This window comes from Lagopus muta, chromosome 2, assembly GCF_023343835.1.
Source record: "Lagopus muta isolate bLagMut1 chromosome 2, bLagMut1 primary, whole genome shotgun sequence".
Lineage (NCBI taxonomy): Eukaryota > Metazoa > Chordata > Aves > Galliformes > Phasianidae > Lagopus > Lagopus muta.
This window is the reverse complement of record NC_064434.1, coordinates 26116400-26138397: the sequence shown is the minus strand read 5'-3', so window position 1 is coordinate 26138397 and position 21998 is coordinate 26116400. Positions and strand designations below refer to the sequence as shown.

At 35.0% G+C, this 21998-nt stretch overlaps 2 protein-coding genes across 2 annotated transcripts in view; both read left to right on the top strand.

Moving 5' to 3' along the window:
* LOC125688619 (protein eyes shut homolog) overlaps positions 1-16194 on the top strand; it is a 54981-nt gene extending 38787 nt beyond the window's left edge. Inside the window, exons 6-7 of the mRNA XM_048934820.1 lie at positions 15275-15468; positions 16108-16194. Of these exons, the coding sequence (XP_048790777.1) occupies positions 15275-15468; positions 16108-16194 (281 nt within the window). The remainder of the gene's footprint in view (positions 1-15274; positions 15469-16107) is intronic.
* A 563-nt stretch (positions 16195-16757) lies between these two features.
* LOC125689991 (protein eyes shut homolog) overlaps positions 16758-21998 on the top strand; it is a 702258-nt gene continuing 697017 nt past the window's right edge. The window contains exon 1 of the mRNA XM_048937860.1: positions 16758-16780. The gene's annotated coding sequence lies outside the window, so the exon portion shown is untranslated. The remainder of the gene's footprint in view (positions 16781-21998) is intronic.

The window sequence follows — 21998 nt, the reverse complement described above, 5'->3', positions numbered from 1 at the left end:
ATCATAGTTTATTCTCAGTTTTAACACCAGCAGAAGAGTAACACTGGTTGGTAAATAACATATTAGGTGAAAAGTTATTGTCATGGTTTTCCATAGGTATTCCATAGGTATTTCAAATCATGACATCATGCAATGAACTGGTGGAACTGGAACTGCTGCTAAGGGAGGACTAGAGTTCCCAGACTGCTCCAGTCCTTCCCAACTGATTTCTGGGAAGGAAATACAAAGTAATGTAGTGATGTGAGAATGTCCTCTTCTGCTCTGCACTTCCAATCTTACAGCACCTGATTAGGAGATGCTCCCTTTCCCATCTGTTTGATTTATTACTCTTGATTCCTTTTATATTATATTCTCTCACGTTTCTTTACTATGTTTAGTAGGATTGTTTCTCTTGATCTCAATTGAGCAGCAACTCTCCTTGTCTTTTCTCCATTGGCTTCCAATGTGGAGAGGAGTGGGAGGAGGCTGGGCCCTGTCATGTGACAAGAAAATGAAGGAAAAGAAATTCAACTTGTGACAGGTATAGATAGAGTCTATTATGCTGTTTGGCTCCATCTTCAGGAGTAATGCTCTGGGAGATGTAGCTCCACTCATTCAGCATCAGAAATAGTACATTAGTGTGAAGCATTTAAATAACTCAATAATTAATTTAGCTAATGTTTACAGTTAGGGTTTAGTTCCTAAGAATTCATGCAGATTGAATGGATCTGTCTTGAGTGATTACACTGTATATCAAATAGGGCAGAAGAACTCTCACTCTTCAGTGAACAAATTAAGATTGCAATTGTTTTTCTTGACTCTGAAACTCAAGCAGCTTTAAAATCAGATAGGAAGCTATAAATATTATATATAAATATTTGTGTATGTTTGCCCATTTTATAGTGCTATCAGCATTTCTGTTTTGTCTTCCATACTCTCTTATACTTCTTTCTATTTTGTTTAAGTTTTTCCTAACTCAGAGTAAATAATAAGGTAATCAACACATTTTTTACTAGGCCACACTAATACCTTTTGTTCTAGCTTACTTGAAATGAGTGTATGTTTAGTATAATAATGCTGTATTACAATATACTATGTTGCAGTAGACTATACTATGCTGTAATATTCCATATTGTACTAAATTGTTCTGTAGTGTACTATACTACCTATTAATGACACCAAGTTGAGTGGTGCTGTTGACACGCTAGAGGGAAGGAATGCCATCCAGAAGGATTTGATGGGCTGGAGAGATGAGGCCATGGCCACCTTGTGAAGTTCAACAAGGCCAAGTGCAAGGTCTTGCATCTGGGTCAGAACAATCCCAAGCACAGATACAGGCTGGGTAGAGAAGGTCTGCTTGAGAGCAGCCCTGAGGAGAAGGATTTGGGGATGTCAGTTGATGAAAGACTCAACATGAGCTGACAGTGTGCACTTGCAGTCCAGAATGCCAACCCTATCCTGACTTACATCAAGAAAAGCATATTCATCAGGCCGAGGGAGGTGACTTTGCCTGGCAGCCATGACTTTTCAAATGTGATGGAGAGTGGCTTGGCAAGCACCAGCTCATTCAGGACCTTAGGATGCATGCCATTTGGCCTTATAGATTTGTATATGTTCATTCTCATGAGTTGGTTTCAGACTTCTGCTCTTACAGTTGGATGAATTTTGCTTTCCTGACCCCCACCACGAGGTCCAGGGACACAAGGAGTGGGAAGCTTGACTGCTAGAGAAAATTGAAGCAAAGAACTCAGTCTTCTTCATGTTCATTGAAACTAGGTCTCTCTTCACATTTATCAGAAGAGGTACACTCTCCTTTGCCTGTCTTTTCTGACCAATATACTTGTAGAAAAACTTCTTGTTATTTTTCATATCCTTCACCAATTTCATTTCCATCTGCACCTTAATTTTCCTGATCCCATCTCTGTGTGTCCATATGGCATCCATGTATTCTTGCAGGCCACATCTCTTTGTTCACTATACATTTCCTTCTTATGCCTAAGTTTGATCAGCAGATCCTTGCTCATTGATGCCTCCTCTTCTTGATTTCTTATACTGGGGGATGGAAAGCTCTCGGGCTTTCAGACAGATATTCTTAAAAAGCTGCCAGCTATGTTCCATTCCTATGGTCCTAAGGACAGTTTCCCAAGGGATCCCATCCAGTAATTCCTTAGAGAGCCATAAGTTTTTTCTCTTGAAAGTCATGGTCTTAACTGCATTTTGCCAGGTTCATATTCCTCAAGATCATGAACTTAACATGGTTGCCACAGCCTAAACTTCCTCCAGTCTTAACCTCCTTAATAATCTCCTCTGCATTGGTGAGCACCAGGTTCAGTAACATACTCTCGTTATTTTGTCCAATACTAGGGCCAGGAAGTTATCTTCAGTGAATTCCAAGAGTCTCCTCAATCTTTTGCAACCCACTATCTTGCTTTTCCAGCAGATGTCTGGGTGGTTGAAGTATCCCATCAAACTGAGAGCCAGCAAATGTTACACTTCTTGTAGCTGAAGAAAGATCTCATCACCTTGATCAGGTGGCTTGTAGTAGATGTAGTGGATGGCCATTAGTTCTGGCCACTAGATGTTCTTTTGTTGGCTTGGTCTCTAACCCACCAGCTCTAACCTGATCATGGCTGTTACTCAGAGGCAGCTCTTTGGAATCCATCTACTTAACATAAAGGGCAAATCCTCTGCCCCTCCTGCCTTGCCTATGCCTTCTAAAAAATTTGTTGCCCTTACTTGTGGTATTCCAGTTGAGTTATTTGTCCAACTATAGCATTCAAGTCACAGTTTTCTAATTACACCATAGTTTCTATTTCCTCCTGCTAATTTCCCATGCTGTGTGCATTGTTGTAGAGGCACTATCTGAACTATTGGGCATATTATGGTCTCAGATAAAATTCCTCCAAAATTCCTCTGGGACAAATCTGAGATTTTCTCCTGCTGTATCCTGAAGTTACAGCATTCCTTGAACGTTCTCTGTCGCTCAGAAGTACATTCCCTTCCCCCATCATACATAGTTTAAAGCTCTGATGATCAGTCCAGAATGCTTGCTGCCTAATTAAGAAGATTAAGAGGATTTTAAATAAGACAACAAATTAAAACAAATTTGAGTCATATTTGCTGAATTGTTCAATCATAATAAAATTCAACTCAGATCTCTTGAATTAAAAGCATTTTTCAAAATGGATGAAGATAAAAGATGAAAATAAAAATACATTTTAGGAGAAATGAAAAGGATATGTTAAGCATTGTCTTAAAATTGTTAAAGCAAAGGTAGGAATGCATCACGTTTGAAATATGTTGTCTTTCATTATTTTCTTTTCCAAACAGTAACAAGTACTTTAAACAAACAAACAAACGTGGTTTACCACCCTGACAGCAAAATCAACAGACTAAAACCCATTATTTTTATCAATTAACTTTTGTATTTTTCTGCATAGCATTGTTTCTGAATGCTTCTGAAGTTGAATCTGTGGTAAGACTATGTTATCTGATTTATCAATTTCTTTGAAAAACATTCAGATGTCCTTCATAGACTGGTTTAACATTACTTCAGATCCATTGCATAGAGTTCCGTATCTAACCTGAACTATTTATTTGGTTTGCTCTGTTTTGTTAGAAGACAGAAAGGTTGCCCAGAAACAATTCTTTGCATCTGTCGTAGACATTTTTTTAGGATGGAGCAAATAATCTTCTGGAGCTGCTTAATTTACTTTAGTGGGTTTAATAGGAGTTTAGTTTTTATATAACATCTATAAGGTCATACAAAACTTTTTTTATCTTGTAGCATGGACCTCTTATTTTGCTAACATCGGATGTTTCAAATTTTAATGTTTGAATACAGAACTCTTGAGATAATACTGTGTGTATAAAGGCAAAAAATGTTTAGTATAGTTGAAATATTAGCAGTTTACTACACAGAAAATTTTTCAGTAATAATTATATTTGTCATACACACACTTATCGACTTCTAACTCTTTTCTAGAAGCTATGCTTACTCTTTTCCAGCTTCTTTACATCTAAGGAATTTCATACTGATTTTGACAGAAGGGGTCTTAGGGTAATTTGTCACAACCTGGAATACTTCTCTTCTAGTTTCATCTTCTTTACTTTAGCATCCACTTTAGGTCGTATTTATGTTTGCTTACATGCTTTTATGCCTTTTCTTTGTTGGATGCAAGTCTTTGTTACATGAATTTACTGCATAGAATGGCCTTTGTATAAGTTAGATATTCTTTCTTCATTATTTTTACCCTTAACACCAGTTTATCTCAGCTCCAGATCTACTTTTCTTTAACTAACCACTGATAAGTTGCTTATAGCCACCAAATCGAGTGTAAAGGCTGTGCCCCAGATCATCCCATACTTGTATTCCCTTACACATTATGCTGTCTCCACTTTCCAAAGGTCCTTTATTATACCAGGCCTGTATTGATCTATATTGCATCACTGTTTCAGAATTGTAAGACTGTGACAGTGCCAACCGTTTTTGATGATGCCAGTCCCTTTTATGAGAGACCCCACACTCTACTCCCCTCTTAGTATTATTACCCTGGTATGTTGTCATTGCCAAGCGCATTCTATGTCTACAGTGTTTCCTGAATTATTGGGTGCCCTAGAAGGCTTTCCAGTGTCCAGGGATCACTTTGTCCCATTAAATAATGATATATCTCAAATTTGGACTCAGGAAATTGAAATATACTCAAAGCTTATTGGAGATTAAAAGTTACAGTTCTAAGAAGATCTGGCTGCTCAGAGGCTGATTTTCTAGAAAAGGATGTTTGTACTGTTTCTTCGTTACTGAGGTGGACTCCTTTCCTGATACTCAAGGGCTCTTTTTGTTTTCACTTTTTCTACAATCCAATCCCTTCTCCTCATAAGCATTGTAATCATCATCATCACCAGCAGCAGCAGCAGTATACTCAGTTTCCACTTTTGCCTCAGGCTTTCCCTTATCTAGCATGTCTTCCTGTTCTCTGAAGTTGCTTGAGCATATACCCTCAAAGGATATACTCCTGTAATTTATTTTTCTTCCTCAACTCCGACCTTGCTTATTGAATTTCAAGTGGATATCTCTCCAAGATCTGTTTTTCAGATCTTGGTAGTTGCCTCAAATCTACAGACATGTTTCTGCACAATGTTAAGTAATTTAGTAGGGATGTATCTCAGCTGCAACCCTCTGTTTCACTGTAATGAAAGGAATCTGCTATTAGGCTTGTTATTTTTGAAAACTATGGAAACAAAAAATAGCAAAATGCTGTCTTTCTCTCTGCTGGTTTATTTAAAGCTTTTACATGGTTCATATGACTATCTAAACATTTAATACGTTTTAGTGATGATTGCTGAATACCAAGGAACATAGTACTAGAGTCAGTTTTTGGAAGCCTTGTAGGGAAAGTCTGTTTCTTTCTTTTTCTTCTTTAAACTTTTATCTTTTTGTGTCCAGAGACCTAAAAAATATTGATCTGGGGACTTCTAGCGATGCATTTCATTGATATACATTCAATAGCTTTCTTAGAGGATGTCTTCTGTCTCTACCAGGTTGTGTGAGAATACATGCACTGAGACAAGATAGCCACTAAATGTGACTATGTCTGCCTAAAGATGGGATATGTGACATTTGCATGTTTGTATTAGTGAATTAAAAAATGACCCAATATAACCCAGATTCTTACCAAAGAAAGGTGTGTATGTCTTCAATCATTTCTTCCTACTCTGTCACTTTTATACCTAAACCTGTAGAAATGGGAACTTCTGTTTTATGTGTTTCTTATAACTGTAGTAGCTATTCTTTGACTCAGAAGCTTTAATCAAAGTTTCAGAGTTCTTGAATTTTTTCATATAACATTGGCAGGTGAAGAATTTAAGTTCATTTCAGACCTTATGTCTCATCAATCACAGAATAATAGAAAAACATAAATCTGTGAGTTGCATTTAAAATTATTTGGTGGCTTCTATCACAGGGAGAGAGGAAGGCTTATTTTTCTAGAATGCATCATTCTTTTTGTTAAATGCCTTTTGTTTTTGTTGCTGCTGTTTGATATTATTTGTGTTTGTTTCTATCATTATTTGTTTTTAAACCTTTAATTTTAGAGACATAGGATATTCCCGCTGTTATTAATTTCAGGTTGTTCTTTCCTGAACTGCAAATACATTCATTGGTGACAAAACTATATACTACGTGAGGCCCCATGAGTAACTAAACAAAACTGTGCTATGAAATGCACAGAGTAAATCTCACAGATTTCAAAGACACATTGAGGAAAAAAAAGAAAGGAAAAGAAGATGGGCAGAATAAATTATTGTGTAGAATTCAGTAAAGCTACTGGCATATAGTTCACGATCACTTTTGAAAAACATATGGTTGAAATGTGCTTTCCACTATTTAAAGCTGTTATTTATCATCATGTTTTCTGTGCCAGCAATAGAATTTCCATTCTATGGGGACCTAGATTGTTTTTGAAAATGGGGCTTTGCAGAATATCAAAGTACCTAACTCGCCTCAGAAATGAAATTTAAAATTCAATATTGAGCTGCCAACACTACTTTATAACAAGCTATTTTAAGATGTGAAATTGTCTGACTTTACTAGAAGAGATCTCTAAGTGGGATATCTCACATACCACATTTATTTTGTGTGTCAATCCATTTAGGTGCTTTCAGAAATGTCGTTCAGGCTTTTCTGTGTTCTTTAAAGTCTCATCTAGTTTTACAGTGTTAGAAAGGTAAGTACTAACAATCATAAATAACAAGATTGCACATAATATGACTAAGATTGGTGTTCATGTTGTGAACATTTTATGTTTTTGTAAAACAGAATGTTCCAAAGTATGTTGAGTGTTTTGGAGTAATTCTGGCTAATATTTTATAAATCTCATTAAAAAGGCATTCAGTATCTGCTGAAGCGTTTTTGTTTCTTTCTTTGTCCCTTTCCATTTTAAGCAAGAAGAGTCTAGAAGAAAATCAATTGATCAAGTTAATTCAATTTAAAAAATTTGATTTTCAGGGTTTTGTAACAGTTCGGCAAGTAATCAAAGATGGTGAAGTTAAAATACATCTATTGATTTTATAAAAAGCAGCAGAGGAATAAGCAAGCAAATAAAAAGTCAGGTTTGGTCTACAAAAGCCATTTTGTTCCTACAGATTTCCTTTTGATTAATTGTGTCATGCTTTTTTCTTATGCTCTTTGGGATTTTAATAAAGAGCTGGCTTCAATATATTAAATCTTAATCTGTTTTAACTTTGAAAACTTAAATTTTCCTGCAACTGTTATTTTAAGAATACATATTTATGATTTGCCTGTATTTTATCTTCTTTCTTTCTTTATCAGTATATCATATTTCTTACTTTGTGTGCTGATTGGAGATAGGTTGTCTTAATATTATTGTAGTGTTTTCAGTAATAAACATAGTCAATTAAATAGGATCTTATTATTGTCTCAACAGTACCAAATTATAAGCTTTGCTAATTTTTGAACTGCTATTCCTTTTATTTTGTTTACCTACAATGAGTCCTTTCCGTTTATAAAATGATTAACTATTTTCTCATCCTGCTTTGTCAGCAAACCTGAGCAGAGTAAATATAAACAAAAGATTTTGTTTTGCTGGTAATATCATCTAAATGTACCTGTGTAGCTTTCTTTAGTGGATATTCCATAGGAAAAAAAAAAAAACATAGCATTTCAGGATCAGGGCCTTTCTCTTACTTTCTAAGAATGTCAGTTCTGGAATAAGTGGTGAATCTGTTTATTTTGACAGTTAATAATTTAGACACATTTTAGAAGTGCTTTTAAGATATCTTCAATTACAGATTAGATTGTTAAGACACCATTTTTAATTGTTTAGCATTTTCTTTAGCCTATGCAAGTGCTTACCATGTCTATCACGTTAACTCTAGAGCACATTAGAGGATGCTGATGCCTTACTAGGAAACCTTCTCTCCCTTCTAGTCTTCCTTAGCTGAGTGAAATCATGATTTTTATTATTATTATTATTATTATTATTTTTTTTTTTTTCAGAAGAAAGGGTAAAAATATTTTACAGGATAGGATTTCAGTAGGCAGTTAATCATTGTCATTATGAACTATTGAAACTACTGGTCATGACTCTATTAAACTCAAAAGAAGGTAATATGATTTTCTTGCTTCAAAAACAAACAACGGACAGGTTCAGACTTTTCAGGGTTTTTTTGTTTTGTTTTGTCTTGTTTTTCTTCTTTTTTTTAATAGACATCCATAAAAGTTTTAAGTAACACCTTGTTCATTACAAATTTAATAGACTTACACTCCTTGAGGCGTATTCCTTTCCCATATCATTAAGCTCTTCAGGAGTGATGTTGCTCTTCATTTCTTGCTGGCCATAAACGCACAGTGAAGTAGAAAAAGCTGGATCATATGTGTTCTAAATAATTTTATTTTCTTCGAGATTTTTTAACCTATAATTCACTGAAAAATAATGTTTTTATTTTATACAACAGCTCTTGAAGAGCAGTAAATATACATCCCTGTGACATGAAAGGCTAAGGATATATGCCATTTTAGTCATTTAACCTTTTTCTTTCTTCTATGATTGCTTTCTTTCTATTCGATTTATTCTAGCTGCTTTGCCCACACTTTTTTATAACAGAAATTGTTTATATCTGTTTCCTCAGGAAACTTCTTCTCAAATATCCATCATTAAGCCCTAGGAGATTGCTGCGAGAAAGGCAACTTTAAATCTAAGCTTTACATGGGTGGGCAGAGCTGGTATCCTGAACATTATGGCTATTCTTCCTACTGCTCCTAGCAGCAACGTGAACATCTATTTCTGCAACAAAATGAGTAACTATGAAATGATTTTAAATCAGGAATAATATACTGATCTTTTACAACTAGAGTGATACCCTATCCTTGCCCTGGAGAATAACTTTCATTAATGTTATTGACTTCATTGTGGATAGGGTGGCATCAGCTAGTCAATCCACCTTTATTTGCTTCAGCCATTTTGTAATTTCTATACACTCTGCTTAGTTAAGATATTAAGTAAAAGAAAAACTTGACAAATACTCTCAATGAATCCCTACAGCAGTGGCATTATTTTGCCTCTAATAGGCTATTTTCTAATGGAAGCTAATGTTTTCATTGATTTGCTTCAAAAATATCTGCTCTCAAGTCTACTGACTGGAACTTTGCGTAAAGCACATCAGTGAGCTTTGATACAGCCTATTTTGTCTAAAATTATAGTATTATATACTGGGTTCCATCAGAAGAGGGCTGGCCAGCAGGGACAGGGAGGTGACTGTCCCCCTCTACTCTGCTCTTGTGAGGCCCCATCTGGAGTACTGTGTCCAGGTCTGGAGCCCCCAGTACAAGAAAGACAGGGAGCTATTGGAGAGGGTCCAGAGGAGAGCCACAAAGATGATCAGGAGACTGGAGCATCTCACCTATGAAAACAGGCTGAAGGAGCTGGGCTTGTTCAGCCAGGAGAAAAGAAAGCAGCAGGGTGACCTAATTGCAGCCTTTCAGTACCTAAAAGGAGCCTACAAAGAGGAGGGGAATCAACTCTTTGAAAGGGTAGATAACAGTGGGACAAGGGGAAATGGTTTTAAGTTGAGGGAGGGAAGATTTAGGTTGGATGTCAGGAGGAAGTTCTTTACAGAGCGAGTGGTGAGGTGCTGGAACAGGCTGCCCAGAGAGGTTGTGGATGTTCCGTTCCTGGAGATGTTCAAGCCAGTTTGGATTGGGCCTTGGGCAGCCTGGTCTAGTATTAAATGTAGAGGTTGGTGGTCCTGTGTGTAGCAGGGGGGTTGAAGATTCATGATCCTTGAGGTCCCTTCCAACCCTGGCCATTCTGTGGTTCTGTAATTAAGTTTGTAGACTTCATAGTCTTTCAGGAAGGTTTGCACACAGTCCCTTCTAAGTCTTAGGTTTGTGCCTTAATTTCCGTTTCATTTTCTTTCAAACTCTATTAAAAATTCACATGGGAAAAAAAAAAAAAAAAAAAAAAGTGTTGTTGTTTGTCTTATTAGAAATGTACATGGAGTTATCAATATCGTATTTATATTTTGTAGAACCATGTATAGGTGACATAATGGCTTGGGTTGGAAGAGACTTTAAAGATGACATAGTTCCAGCCCCCCTTCTTTACTTTGAGGATTACAAAACATTGGAGCAAACTACACAGTGAGATCAGGAGATCATATTCTCCTCGATGCTTTATTGTGTGACCTACTGTAGGGAACTTGCTTTAGCAAGGGAGTTGGACTAGATCATCTCCAGTCTCCCTCCTGCTTATAATCTCCCTTGAAGTACTGAATGGCCACAAAACGTCTCTTTGGAGCCTCCTCTCAGCTAAATAAACCCAGCTCCCTCAACCTTTCTTCACTGGAGAGGTGCTCCAGCACTCTGATCACCTTCATAGCACTTCTCTGGACCCTCTCCAAGAGCTTCACATCTTTCTCATTTTGTGGACCCCAGGCTTGGACACAGTACTCCAGATGGGTTCTCAAGAGAGCATAGTATAAGGGAACAATCACCTTCCTCTCCCTGCTGGCCACCCCTCTTTTGATGCAGCTCAGGATACTCTTGGCATTCCAAGCTGCAAGTGCACACTGCTGGCTCATGTCCACTTTTCATCCATCAAAAACCTCAAGTCCTCCTGTTCAAAGCTGCTCTCAGTGAGTTCTTCTCCCAGCCTGCACATATATCTGGTATTGTCGCAACCCAAGCGCAACACCTTGCATTCAGTCTTGTTGAATCTTATTAGTTCTCATGGGCACAATTCTCGAGCTTGTTCAGGTCCCGCTGGATGGTATGCCTTTCTTCTGTTGTATCATGTGCACAACTCTGCTTAGTGTCACCAGCAAACTTGTAGACTGCTCTTGGTTCCACTGCCTAGGTAATTGATAAAGGCGTTAAAGAGCACCAGTTCCAAGCTGGATTCCTAAGAAATACTAGCATATTGCTATATTTCAGGGTCTGAATATGTGAGAGACAAGAGCTTGTGTTGCAGTATTTTTCTAAGTAGAAACAAAATATTCTTTCTATGAAGAGAATTATTAAAATCCATTTCAGCTTTATGTTTAAAAGAAAGAGCAGCTACCGAAACTTGTGGACGTAAAAGCAAGGAGTGAACTGAATGAGACTAATTACAATGAATTGCTAACTGAGCTGTGCAAATAAGGATTAATTTAATTACAGAAATGCTTTCATTTAATCAACTAAATTTCAATGGTCCTCAGATTAAAAGAGCCTTATTCTGGAGTTAAAGTGAAAAAGAGTGCTGAGCATTAGTAATGACATAAGGAAGACAAGTGGGTTTATGTACTCTCAGTGATCATACTAAGCGTATTAAAATATTAACAATTTTTAATATTTGAGTTATCATGTTTCTCAGCATTCACAGATTTCCTGCTGTTTGCTGCCTACATTATATCTTGGTCTTTGATTGTAACTTTCAGTAACCATTTGTTTCATCTAAACCAAAAATAAATCACTTTACCACTAAACAGTTCTCCCTTTTTATGCTAACCCTGAAATATTATCTTCTTATTCCAACTAGAGTATTGATAATGAATGAATATTGGTGTAACACATACTGTTTCCTGAAATATTCTACTGGTCTTTTCACATAGCTGCTTTAGAAAATATTTTTTTCCTAAGAGGTATGACAAAATAAAAGTACTGAAATAATATTAAAGTGTAGCAAGCTAAGATGATTTTTCACGTATTTTGCTACTCTCTCCCCAAGAATTGGAATAGATAAATACAAAGCCCAGAGAGACTCATATTAATATATAGAGAGATAAATTTATGTTAATCAGTATATTTACGTAAATGGCACTATATAGTATCTTAATAAACTGATTGATCTTTATCAAACATGTCAACAATGTTCTTTTGACTTTTAATGGATAAACTTTCAAACACAGCAGTGAAATTATGGAAGACTAGCATAGTAGGGATACAGTTAAATGAGAAAAAAATCTGCTGTTACTTGACTTTTTCAAATGAAGATTGTGAAGAATTTTATTCATTCACATGTGAAAGCAAAAAAGCTAAAAAGCAAAAAAAAAAAAAAAGTGATTTTTTAATAGGAAATTTGTAGGAATTTTGCACAATCTTCAACATGTCTTGTAGATCGTTTGACTCAAAATAGATTAAAAGATTCCTAAGTTTAGAGAACTTGTTCACCTGTTCTGGCCAGACTTTATATGGCTTAGCTTACCTACATTCTAAGGCTTCTATCTTATATATGGTTGAAGTATAGTCTTTCAAATCTAGTCTTTCAAATTCACCATCTAGCTTTGACATGAAAACATCAACAGCTGTAGAATACAATTTCTTCGTGATAGTCTGTTGCAGATAACTCTTTCGTAAAAATATGAGTCCTTTCTAACTTTATTTGATTCAGCTTTCTCTTCAGACAAGTGTTTTTGTTACACTTTTCTCCACTGAATTAGAAAGCCCTTAAGTGCTTGACATTTTCTCCAACTGAGAGCTGTAATCAAGTCACCTTTCAATCTTCTTTTGAAAATATATTCAATGTGACATCAGGTTTGGGAATTAAAGAATAAAAAGCTCAAAACATTGGTTCTCCAGAATTCCTTTTGTTGACTTGATTTGTCAAACTCATCAGACATGGACGTTCAGGTAAAAGAGCATTGTTCTTACTTTTCACAGATTATGAACACAGTATATTACAAAGCAGTGGAATGCCAAAGACATAGCTTTAATGATTGAAGAAACATTCCTGTTCAGCTCTGAACACTTCCTAAAAGATGTTAGACCATTGGTATTTATTGAATTCACTCTAGATAGACCTATTGAAAGTGTGCATTGTATTTTAGATCACGATTACAGTTGCTGCTTCCATCTCTTTAAAATTGATCCTCTTTGACTTGGTTAGATAATTGGCTCCCAATTCAAACTTAAATGCACTCTTCTTCCAAAGTAGCAAAGATATATATTTTTTTCCTTTTTGCATGATGATGTCAAGGAAAAAAGAAGTTAAACACTTTTTATTTTTTTTGCAATCCTTGAACCATACATCCTTTCCTCCCATGCTGTGATTAACAATTTCCTTTTCTCCTGTCAAGCTTTTCTCTATTTCTCTTCCAGCTACTTTTAGTCTTCCCTAAAATAAAAAATGTTTCACTATGTCCTTTTTAGCAGAATAATAGCTTTTCTTCGCTTTGCAACAAATGAACACAGTGTTACCAAAAAGGAACCTCTTTCATCTTTTTTTTTTTTTCTCCTCAATTGGCCTTCATTGTACTATGTTATTTTGTTCATTTAGCCTTTCACTGTTCCAATAATCACATCCAGTGGCATTTTTATCAAAAGGCTAAGAAAATTTGTATGTTTCTGGTGGGAAAATAATGAGGATTCGATTTTAGGGATAGAAACAATGTAAAGAACAATTCAGCAATTAATTTGGTTTGAGGAACCATTTCATCTGTCTTTTGGTAGAGCAGTTGTGTCAGAGATGATTTGCCTCCTGCAGCTGTGTAATGTGGGTGAGTCAGGAGTACTCATACTTGTCAGATGTTCTCAAGTCAAAGGAAAAAATAAATAGGGTAAGTGTTGATGTATAATCTGTTTCCATGCAAAGATCATCTGTGAGTGCTCCTGAGTTACAGTATTGTACTGAAGAATAACAGGACAGCTACATATTAAATCTAATAATAAGAAATAATTCCTCTCACTTTCCATTTCAAATGTACTCATATATACACTAATACCAGTCACTGGCCTCATTCTGAGAATTGGCATTCTTGATTTTTTTCCTATTAGCAAGCCCTAACATCTACAAGCTGCTACATCATTTTACTGTAATTTTGTTACTATGGTGATGAGAGATACAATCAAATTCAAAAAGGATTCTTTGAATATCCTCTCATGCAAAAGAAAAGTGAATAATATATCATTTAAGATAAGTCTGATTTATTTTGCCTTACTGAAACAACTGGTTCCAATGAATGGAGTGAGTGATAAAAAGCAAAATGTTGTTTGACCCTTTTTTTGCTAATGGTATTTTCTTGCAAGGTGTTTGTTCTATCAGCTGTTTTTTGTATACAATAGAGATTGATTATGGTATTTCGAACTAGTTAATGTTGTTCCACGTACTTAAAATTGTTCCATATAGCTAGTACATATTGGCAAGAAAATTATTTAGTGACCTACATGTTTATCTACAAATTGGTTTAGAACAAATTAGCTGTTTTCTTAGCAGTTTACAATTCTGAGTTTAAAATATTTTGTTTACCATTTCAGGAAAATACATCTTTTTGACAAATGCATGAACATACGAATGTCTATTTTTATTTCTTTTGAGACAAGTGACTGACTACTACATCAAAATGGATTTATTATGAACTTAGTGTTGCTGCTACAGCAAGTAATTGAAAAGTACTTCTGACGTAATTTGTAAGCAGAATATCAAAGTACCAGATATGCAAAAAATCATATTTGCTTTACGATTTTCCATAAGTAAATGGAAGTAGTCTTGATTGCTGCATCCTGGCCATAGTGACCTGCTCTGCAGCTCTATAGATTCAATCTGCTATTTTCCTTCTACATCTTCGATGTTGCACCATTAAAAAAATAAAAAAGTTAATTGCCCAAAACAACAAGGCAGCTCATGACTGTTGGAGTATGTGGACAGATTTGTAAGCCCCTAAATGGGCTTGCAGTAACTGAACAGAACATGAGAAATTACTGAAAACAACATTGCTGAATGAGTAGCTGGCAGAAGTTACAGATAGCACCATGGATGGTGAATGGATCTCACAGATGGTTGAGGGAGAATTAACTGAGACAAATTTCACAGATAAGTAAAGGGGGGGGAGGGGGGGGGGAGGGGAAGGGTATTGAGGATTTTGGGAAGATTATATATGATATTCTTGCAAGGCCAACATGGTCTGTGCAACAATATCAATAATCTCAGATAATCTCAGATAAAGCTAAGGTTATCTAGATCACCATATCAGAAATACTGAACTTGTGTATGAATGTGACAACACTGGGGTCAATGGGGACAAAGACTTAGGAAAGGTGGATGTAAATAAAAACATGGGAAAATGCAGAGGCATGACAAAAGTATTGATGGAGTGTAAGTGGGCTGTCACTCAAAATGCTTGTTTGGCTGAGCTTTGAATCTGATTCACAAACAAAATAAGTAATTCCTTCTACAGTTAAAAATAGAATTAATGTGGAATAATAGTCAAACACTACATGGTAACAACAGAATGCTTATGGGCACACTAAGAAGTATCCTTCTCTCAAGCATGCTCTAATTTCCTATGTTTGCTTTTTTAGGCCCTTTTTGTGAGGAACCTGGTGATCCTTGTGCATCTCAGCCATGCCTGAACAGGGGCGTATGCCAGTATTATCAGTCTGGATATATTTGTGATTGTCCAGCAGGCTTTCTTGGTCACAATTGTGAAATCGATATCAATGAGTGTTCTTCAAGGCCATGTCAAAACAGAGGTACATGTATTGATTTGCCAAATGTAAGTATAAGCTTCAGAGATCTGTATTTGAACACAGTGCCAAACAATTTAATTCTAATTTAAGGTCAGCTTTAGATGTATCCTGAAGACACACTGCACTAAATGCACATGTCGTATTTATAATATTTCTCAATGAAAAAGCCTGAATTCCCCATTTTCAGTTGAGATATTTGGATATCACTTAAGAAGCTAGCAGTGTTTTTCCTTTTTTCTTTTTTTTAATCTTTCTTCAATAAAATAGGATATAAAACACAATACAATCATCTTTATTGCCTAGAAGTTTATTCTTGCTTTTCCAGTGATATGTTGTATTTATTTATTTATTTATTTTTAATAAAATGAGTTTGTGCATGCTTACCAAGGTATGATAACAGAGTCATATTTGGTAGCATTTCAAACTGCATTGCCAATTTTCTTTCATTAACACTACAATTGTAAATAGCAGTGATTACGGAGAAGCAAAATAGTAAAAGAAGAGCTCAAAAATTCACTTAACATATAGTAATGATATATGCTTATTCACAAGAGAAAGAAAAAGAGACATCTACGTTTCTAAAAATATGATGGATTTCTAAATTTTGCAAATTGTGATTTTCATTGGGGAAACAAACTCATATATAATTTTTGTTTACTTTCTAGTATGAAAATGCCTGTAAAGGTCATTATACTGTAGAGAAAAATAAGAATGAGAGTATTAGCTCCAATAAATATTTTGTTGTAATATAACTTACTGTTCTTTCTGTGTAAAGTATTGACTACTGTAACTGGCAAATGTCTTTCACATTTTGAGGGAAAAAAAGTACAAACCATTTTTTTTTCCTTCTGTAGTTATTGAGTACTCTGATATATCTCATGCACTGCTACTGTTAAATAGAGACTTTCATACTGAAACATATAAAGGACAAAAACATAAACAAATTATAAAGCTCCTTCACAAAGCCAGATCTATTTAGAGTATTTTCAGTTAGTAAACCCAACTCTGATGTATTCTGTGCTGGAAGGCCTATTCCACTTGTCCTAAATTATGTTTAAAACCTATCTGGGGCTAGAACTGTGTTTTGTTATGTATACATAGACTGCTTAATATGTCATCTTTAGTATCTTTGTAATAATGGAAGTAAATACGAATTTTTTATTAATTGAATACAACATATAGTTATTACCTATTTCCTTTTCTGCTATAGGATGTAGCATGTAGATGTCTGCCGTTATTCACTGGCAAGTTCTGTGAGAGAATACTGAATCCATGTGAATTATTGCCTTGTTTAAACAATGCAACCTGTGTATCTCAACAGCAGAACTATGAATGCCGGTAAGATTAGAAATCCATTTGTTTCAGTACTTAATTAGATCACTCGATGTTATTGATTGCAGAAGGAAAAGATGTCAGTTAAAGAGAATGCAAAAAACTCATTTTAACATTTTGTTTCTTAATTTTGGTGGCCTACTGTGTTGAAAACTCATGAAATATCATAAGGAGCACTTAATGAGGTATAAATCGCTTAGTCATTAATTGTGTGAGAAGAAATATATAAATCCTGACACTCTGAGAGCAAATGACACAATTAAATTACAGGTACTACTCCCATTCAAGTGGTTTGATGCTTATGTTGTGTTTCTAAAATGTTAAGACAGCTGTATTCATTCCTAATTCATAGACATGCGTTAGTCGTTCTTAGATTGATCCTTCAAGAACCATGTTAAAAATTGCTTTATTCGGAAAGACCACACTGAAAATCATCCTGTTGCAAATTACAGAAGTGTTCCATTAGGTAGTTAATTTTATTCCATTTTAAATAGCTTTATAGATATTTTCTTACGCTACTGAGGAATACAATTTTTTCTCTTCACTTTTGCTTGGCTTTTATCTCCTTGCCTTAGAATAACTTCTGCTAAGTGTTACTGAAGTGCAGCAAACAACTTGCAAATTTTAAGACATTCATAAAAGTAGGAAACAGAAAGCTGTGTTACACAGAAGTCTGAAAACACAGTGTGAATGAACTTAAAAACTGAAAACTGAAAATGTGACAGAAATATAGAACATTGAAGTTACAGTCCATAAGAAGTTTGGCTGAAAAGTCTGTGAATCTAAATATGTGTAGAACTATGTTTACATCTTTCCACACTATAAAAAAGATAAATATTTTTATTCATTCTTACATCTACCTATATTCTGGCACACATACCTGCACATATACAGAGATAGGTTTTCACATATAAATATGTATAGTACACAATGACAGGTGTTCTCATTTATTTTCCAGTATGTTCGATCTAGATATAAGATATTAATAGTTTACTATTATATATCCAGTCTTTTACACAGTATGATGGTACATGAATTAGTATGATGAAGCATTGCCTGAAATAGTATGAACTGTTGCCTAAAGCTCACATTTAAATCATGCCTTTTCTAAAAGTAACAATAATAACAAAGAAAAAAATCATGGCCCTGTGTGTGATGTAGTTTCAATAGTTTATAGTTTCAAAAAGCACAACCTGAGATGATACTTTACTGTGAACCTTGTACCACTGAATGCAGTTAATAAAAATATGGAAAGACGTGGTGGTTTAAGAGAGAAAGAGTGGCAGACATCCTACAGATAAGTGTAATGAAAAGTAAAAATGGACAATTAACAAGGCATTTATATTGATTATAAAGAGAACCACTTAAATTATGTTATTAAAGGTAGCTATCAGAAATTTAAGTTTGGGGCCCTAAAAAGGTGCAAACCTGTTTACCACTATTATCAAACACTAAGATCCGTTTAGTACCAGTGTTGTTGAAATTTTTAACTTTAATAGTTGTGCATCATTCATGCATCCTGTTGTGCTCTTTGTAAAATACATATTTAGCAATATGACAGGAGTGTCACGTTTGTGGAAAGCTAGTTTGAGAAATACTATAGCTTTTAAGTTTATTCTTTTAACACCAAGAATGATTCTGAAGGGGGAAAAACAGCTTAGAGAAAACACTGTGAATCTAGCAATGAAAAGTGCGTACTTCAACTTTGTAAAATATCAGTGAACATACTATTCAAGTAGAGTTTTTGGCTAGAATTCTTTCCACGTGATGTTCCCTAGAATACAAGCTATATACTGGAATGTCTTGGTAAAGGAAGAGATCAACTCCAAAAAGTGATTCATCCTTTCCAAAGTGAGGAATCCAAGATAGGCTTGAGATAAAGCATTTTCTGAAGGATCCCAAAATGCACTGCAAAAAAAGAGAGAGAGACTTCTGTCCTAAAGTAGATACTAAAACTACAGATTTTAAAATGAGATAAAACTGTTTACACTGGAAATAAGTTTCAGTACTCAGCTTTAGTTATAATATTCACTCGCTGAAGGCTCCAACTATTTTTTTTTTACTAGTATCACAAGTCTTTAAACACTGTATTGCTAATAAAGTGATTTTTTCTTTTTTTTCTGTGAAAATAAAATCGGTTTTTGACCACTTAATACCAAATACATAATAAATGCAAATTATATATATATATATATTTATACCTGTGTACTTGGAAGAAAGCATTTAGGTGAGAGAAAGCGTTTTGAGGGAGTTTGTCAGGCACTTTTTCACAAGGAGACCAAATCCAGTAACTTAGTTGTGAGAGCTGCAGTCTTGCCAAAGTCAGAGTGCTGAAATGCAGAGGACGTGCAGAGTTCTCAGGGAGGTCCGTCAGCAGATTTTGCTATTTTTAGGATTCAGAATTCCCTTTTTAAACCTGTATCTTTCATTGGCTACTGAAGATAAATGAGGATGTCAAAAGACCTAGAAAAGGAGTGGTTTAACCATTTGAGTTTTGTTACATTGCAGACTTTGATGCTTTCTGGGAGTGAAAGTCATGTTTTTGTAATGTATTTTACATGAAGAAAACCTACCATTCTTTTGGTTGATTCAGGGAGATAGGAGCTGGTCATTCAGAGTTCTAAATTGAAATTTTGTTTCAATTTTGGTAATTATTTTTAAGTACTGTAGATTCTGACTTTAGCTGGAAAAATTACATGTGTTTTATTTAATGTAATACTATGATTTGATCCACTTAAATAGTATTTTAGCATTTTAAATAGATGTAACAACTTAACTTACATGGGTAAACATATACAATACACTTGACCTTTTTGCTTGCTACATTTTATTTTGGTCATTTTATCTGCTTCTCCTTATGCTCGGGCTGCATTCTGTTTATATCTATCAGCATCTGAGCTTCTATCTACTTTTCTTCTTTGAGAAAGTAATACTTTTCCAGTCTAAACATATAAACAAACAGATTCAGTTTAATTTTCTTCACTTCGGTTATGATGTATGACTATATTGTATCCTAAGTTCATCCGTTCAGTCTTCATATCAAGCACAACCTTGTGCTAAGAGTCTAATAACAATATTTTTTTTCTTAAATGTCAAAATTTAGGGTGAATTCAAATAGGCAATGAACAAAGATATCCATCACAATAAATTGTGATTGTTTACTTTGTGCCTTTTTTTATTATTTGTGTTCTTCAGAACAATAAAAAAGTCAAAAAAAAAAAAAAAAAAAAGAAAGAAAGGATGTTATGTCAGTGTCATCTTTGCCATTTTACTGTCAAGTTTTTTTTTCTGTTGATTTGCCTTCATTTACTTCTGATATAGTCATGTCCATTGCAAAACAAAAACAAAACTATGAAGAATGTTCAAATGTACAAATTAGAAGAAGCAGCTTTAAAAACTAGTGAATTATCTATTTTATGAAACACTCATAGATAAGACAAATTCAACCAGGAGGTCTTCCATCTGATTTCAAATCATAGCTGTAAACAAATCAGTAAAACAGTAAAACAAATATAATCAAGTTACTCTGATTGGTTTTAAGTGTGATTTAAACAAAGAATTACAACAAAAGATATCATATCACTTTTTTTTTTTTTTTTTTTTTTTTTTTCCCCCTTTATATTCCTTTGTATTCCTATTCTGAAATGGTAGCAGTAAGATTTGGTATAGGATTTGCATACAGAAATCTTAAGAGGGGGTTGAGGATAATGTTGAAGATTATGTGCATCCAGTTCTGGGGCCCCCAGTGCAGGAGGGACTTGGAGCTATTCGAGAGGGTCCAGAGAAGGGCCACAAAGAAGTTCAGAGGGCTGGAGCACCTTGCCTATGGGGACAGGCTGAGAGAGCTGGGGGTTTTCAGCCTGGAAAAGAGAAGACTCCAGGGGGACCTTATAGTGGCCTTCCAGTGCCTGAAAGGGGCCTACAGGACAGCTTAGGAAGGGACTTTTTATAAGGACACGTAGCAACAGGATGAGGGAAAATGGTTTTAAACTGGAAGAAGGTAGATTTAAATTAGATATGAGAAGGAAATTTTTTACTGTGACAGTGGTTGAGACACTGGAACAGGTTGCCCAGTGAGGTTGTGAATGCCCCCTCCTTGGAAGCATTCACAGTGAGGCTGGATGGGGCTTTGAGGAACCTGGTCTAGAGGGAGGTGTCCCTGCCTATTGCAGGGGGTTGGAACTGAATGATCTGAAAGGTCCCTTCCAACCCAAACCATTCTATGATTCTATGTTCTTTATTGCTACCTATGGGTAGCATATAGCATCTTCCTGTACTTATTTCTACACTAGTGTGTGCTTCTGGACACGATATATGCCTCTGTGCATCTTGATTAGGCATACTTAGAATTCTTTTGTTTGCAAAATACAAGTAATTCATGTATTTTCTTTTAAAGTTATTGTCTATACTATATTTGATATTGTATATATATGCCTTACTGTTGGGCACCATGTAACTATGTGAGGCTTCATGCTTTCTATAACCAGGGATGGCATTATTTTTTAAATTCAGGAAATGGAAGTGACATGACTGAATATTGCACCCATTAGCAACAAGCGCATAGAAAAAAAAAAAAAGTAATTCTGTATCATCATCATGATTTTCATCTGGACTGAAACATTAGATAATGTGCCCTTCACAAAACAAAGAAAACAAAAAAATCCTGTTTATTACTTTGAGGTTCCACAACAAAACCAGTTTTTCAGCTAACTAGACACTTCCTATTCTAAGTATTTTAATTTCATACTACATGATGTAGCCTTGAAAAAGAGGAATATGCTAGGTATGTCTCTAAGTACATACTGAGTGAATTCGGTGGGGATTATTTATCTACCAAAGAACAAGAGCTTTTGCAATCTGTCTTCTACCTTTTTTTTTTTTTTTGAGCAAGATATAAATGTTCAAATATTTATTTGTGTATAGTATACTGTTATTTATTTTCATGAAGACTTGTCTGCTACTCATTTGAATCTCATATTTGTTATTGAGTGTTGAACTTTTGTTTTTTGATATCGGAGGGTTAGATTAGAAAAGAATATTCTCCTATAATGATAAACATTGACACGAGGCAGAAGAAATATCTATGACTGCTCTTACAGTAGAAGCTTATCTCCACTCACAGCACATAGAACCAAAATTCAGAAAATAGAATATTGTATTTTACCTTTAAAGAAATTACTGAATCCAGTTAAGTAAAAAACAAAAACAGCCACAAATTATCTTG